The sequence below is a fragment of the Pteropus vampyrus genome, unplaced genomic scaffold, assembly GCF_000151845.1.
Source record: "Pteropus vampyrus isolate Shadow unplaced genomic scaffold, Pvam_2.0 Scaffold72, whole genome shotgun sequence".
Lineage (NCBI taxonomy): Eukaryota > Metazoa > Chordata > Mammalia > Chiroptera > Pteropodidae > Pteropus > Pteropus vampyrus.
Window position 1 is genome coordinate 4,072,871 of NW_011888853.1, and position 3,037 is coordinate 4,075,907.

General features: G+C 64.9%; 3 protein-coding genes across 3 annotated transcripts in view; 2 read left to right on the plus strand and 1 right to left on the minus strand.

Moving 5' to 3' along the window:
- Positions 1 to 142, plus strand: part of LOC111741061 — a 4,874-nt gene extending 4,732 nt beyond the window's left edge. The window contains exon 2 of the mRNA XM_023531757.1: positions 14 to 142. Coding sequence (XP_023387525.1) covers positions 14 to 123 — 110 coding nt within the window. The 3' untranslated portion in view covers positions 124 to 142. The remainder of the gene's footprint in view (positions 1 to 13) is intronic.
- PGS1 (phosphatidylglycerophosphate synthase 1) overlaps positions 1 to 1,069 on the plus strand; it is a 36,702-nt gene extending 35,633 nt beyond the window's left edge. The window contains exon 11 of the mRNA XM_011362037.2: positions 504 to 1,069. The gene's annotated coding sequence lies outside the window, so the exon portion shown is untranslated. The remainder of the gene's footprint in view (positions 1 to 503) is intronic.
- Positions 142 to 3,037, minus strand: part of DNAH17 (dynein axonemal heavy chain 17) — a 140,822-nt gene continuing 137,926 nt past the window's right edge. The window contains exons 81-83 of the mRNA XM_023531633.1: positions 2,413 to 2,556; positions 1,731 to 1,956; positions 142 to 596 (exon numbers count right to left, since the gene is read on the minus strand). Of these exons, the coding sequence (XP_023387401.1) occupies positions 349 to 596; positions 1,731 to 1,956; positions 2,413 to 2,556 (618 nt within the window). The 3' untranslated portion in view covers positions 142 to 348. The remainder of the gene's footprint in view (positions 597 to 1,730; positions 1,957 to 2,412; positions 2,557 to 3,037) is intronic.

Here is a 3,037-nt window from a genome sequence, read left to right on the forward strand (position 1 = left end):
GTAAGGATTTGGGGTTGTTCCTGGGACACTTGCCTCAGCTGCTGGGAATCGGGCCCTCGTCCCCAAGCCTGTGGCAGGCCCCTGGTGGCCATCAGAAGCCAAGCTGAAGGGCGACTCAAGTGAATCAGATGGCACAACTCAGTAACTTCATCACTTTAATCCAGCCCGAGCCCCCGCTTGCACGCTGCCCCCCCCCTCCGGCTAGTCTGGATGCACACGGTTACGATGTGCCTTGATTATTCAGGGGGTGGCGGCAGCCCCCCGTTCCTGTGAGGGTCAGCACTCCCCGCGGGCAGGCTCCTGACTGTGTCTGCAGCTGCGTGGGGCTGGGGTCGGGGCCAGGGGCCTCTAGACCTGCAGGAGCAGCGCCACGGCCGCCAGGACCCACTTCGCCGCCTTCTCCTTGGTCTTCAAGTTGAAGGTCCAGACGTAGGTGGGGCCGCGGATGCGCGTTTTGTACACAGGACACTCATACATGTTCTTGGTCTCCATGCGGTCCACAGGGATGGCCTTGACGAAGATGACGGGCATGGCTGGCGTCAGCTCCTTCAGCCGCGCTTCGGCGATGACCCCGGTCTGGGTGTCCCAGCGAGCTCCTGCAGGGACAGTGCCGCAGTGAGGGCGGGCACGGGCCGGAAGCGACAGGAGCCCGGCCTCGATCCCCACCTCTGCAGAGACAGGTTGGTGCCCGAGACCGCCGGCTCGGCTCCGCCCCCGGAGAGCTCAGGCCAGGTGCCGGGGCTGGACTGGCACAGGGATGCTGACGATGGACTCGCACACGGGGACCGGGCGGTAATGAGGCGCTGCCGTGTGCCGTGGCCCGCCGGCTCCATGTTACATTCGTGGGGTTTCAGCGCCATCCGCCAGCCTTCCTAGCTCACTCCACTTTATGACTCCGCTAAGTAGCAGGAGGCGGAGCCTGCGTGCACACGCGCAGTGTGACTCCGCGTCCTCACGCACGTGCGACTGCTGTCTGCTCTAACTGGGCTGCTCTTGTTTCTACTCACCCTATTTAATGACGTTTATGTTTCCTGTCTAATTGCAAAATAAACATGGGGATGGCTGCTGCTGTGCTTGTCTTTGGTGATGTGGGAACTGGGGGGCCCCGAGCTTTCGCTGGCCAAGCCCTGACACACAGCCCCCCCCCCGCCATAAGGGGTGATGTTGCTTGCTGAGTAGGACAGAGGTCTGTGGTGAGTGGCTGGCACTCAGCTCAGTGGGCTAAGGAAATGCCTTCCCCGGTGCGGGACAGGGGTCGGCATACGGGCCTCTGCCCCCAGCTGCTCGCTCCTGGCCCCTCGGACAGCCTGGCATCGGGTGCAGAGAAGGTGGGCAGGCACCGCCCTCCCCTGCAGCCTGTGCCCGGGGTGGCAGGCAGCAGCTCCGACAGGAGCTCTGGCCTCGCTCACTAGTGCACATCTCTGCTGGGCTCCCTGCCCAGGGCTTGGGAGGGCCGACTCCCTTGTCACCACGGAACAGTGGAACCCACGTCTGGGGGTGAGCCGGCCACTTCAGCCAAGCAGGGCCAGGCCGTGCTTCCGCCTCCTCCAGACCTCTGGCTGAGGAGACGCTCAGAACCCTGTCACCCGTCTCCAGTCAGCTGCCCACTGCGAGCCCACGTGGCCGCCTGGCCCCTCACGGCATGCACGGCCTGTTCCCGCCAAGAGCTAGTCTCTCCTCCAGCGGAGCAGGACAGTTCTGGAAGTTTCTGTGGCCCAGCGCCCTCTGACCTTCCATGAAGAGCCCGTACACGTAGGAGCCCTCTCGCGGGGGCGCAGTCATGTCCTCCCGGGTCTTCTTGGTCACTTCCACGGACAGACACATCTTGTCTAGCGGCCATTCGTTCTTCCTGGCCATGGACTGCATGATGGCCGTGAGGAAGGACTGGGGGTTGAAGAAGCCGGCCAGCCACACGGTGGTGGGGAGGGCGAAGTCGGTCGTCCAGGCCTCCAGCTCCTGGAAGGACACAGGAGTGGGGTCACGCGGGGACCCTGTGTGCCCCCCGCAGAGCGTGGCCCACCTCGCAGGCGGCTGAGTCTTGGCTACCGGGCCGCCTCCATTTTAAGTGAGGGGACGGGAGGGGAAGGGCCGAGGAGGGCTGGCTGAGCGTTTGAGGAGAATGTGGGAGCTCAGAAGAGGCTTCCGCCTGTGGCAGGTGGCCCGCTGATGGTGTCGCTTGAGCGCCTGGGCTCTGGGGACAGCTCGCTCTGTGGCTGGAAGCTGCCGTGTTCTTCCTTTAGGAGGAAGTGCCTGTGTTGTCAGGCGTCTCTGTGGCGTGGATCTGGCCCTTCCAGCCCTGCTCTGACAAAGGCCAGGCCAGCGGGGGCCTCCAGGCCTCTGGCGGGGGGGACTCGGGGCCACGTTCCTGCAGGCTCTGGGGGTGGGGCACGCTGAGCCCTGGGCTGTCCTTACCCTGATGCGGAGCAGCAGGTCGGCGTACCAGGCCGCCAGGCCCATCATGGAGGGGTAGGCCCGGGCCACCCACGTGTCGGGCACGGTGTCATAGAACAGAGCCGTGGAGAGGTCTTCCATGTCAGTCGTGATGGTCAGTTCCCCCTGAGGGACATAGACGGGTGCTTGGGGGCCAGGCTGTGCCATGCGGCACGGATGCAGACCTGGTCCGTCACGGGCCCTGTCTGCCCTGATCTCAGCAAGGTGGCGGAGCACCCACCCGCCTGCCCCGTGAGCTCTCGTGGAAGTGCAGTCCGACACAGCGTGGGGCCTCTGCAGATGCCTGAGGTGGCCACGCCAGCACCTCCTGCAAGGAACGGTCTGGGTAGCCTCCCTCTCCTGTCCTGGAGCACCCACGACCCCGGCCCGGGGGCGGAAGTGGGGGCAGTGGCGTGCAATGCTGAGGGCCAGGGCACCCGGTGGGCTGGGTGGCTGGTTGGTTTTGCAGATGAGGTAGTGCGCCAGCCCGCAGTGGCCAGCCTGCGTCCCGAGCCGCATTCCCGGGGCCCAGCTCACCCCTGTTTTTCTTACCTTCAGCCCCAAGTTCAACTCCTTGAGCGAACGGCGCATTTCGTTGGTTAGGATG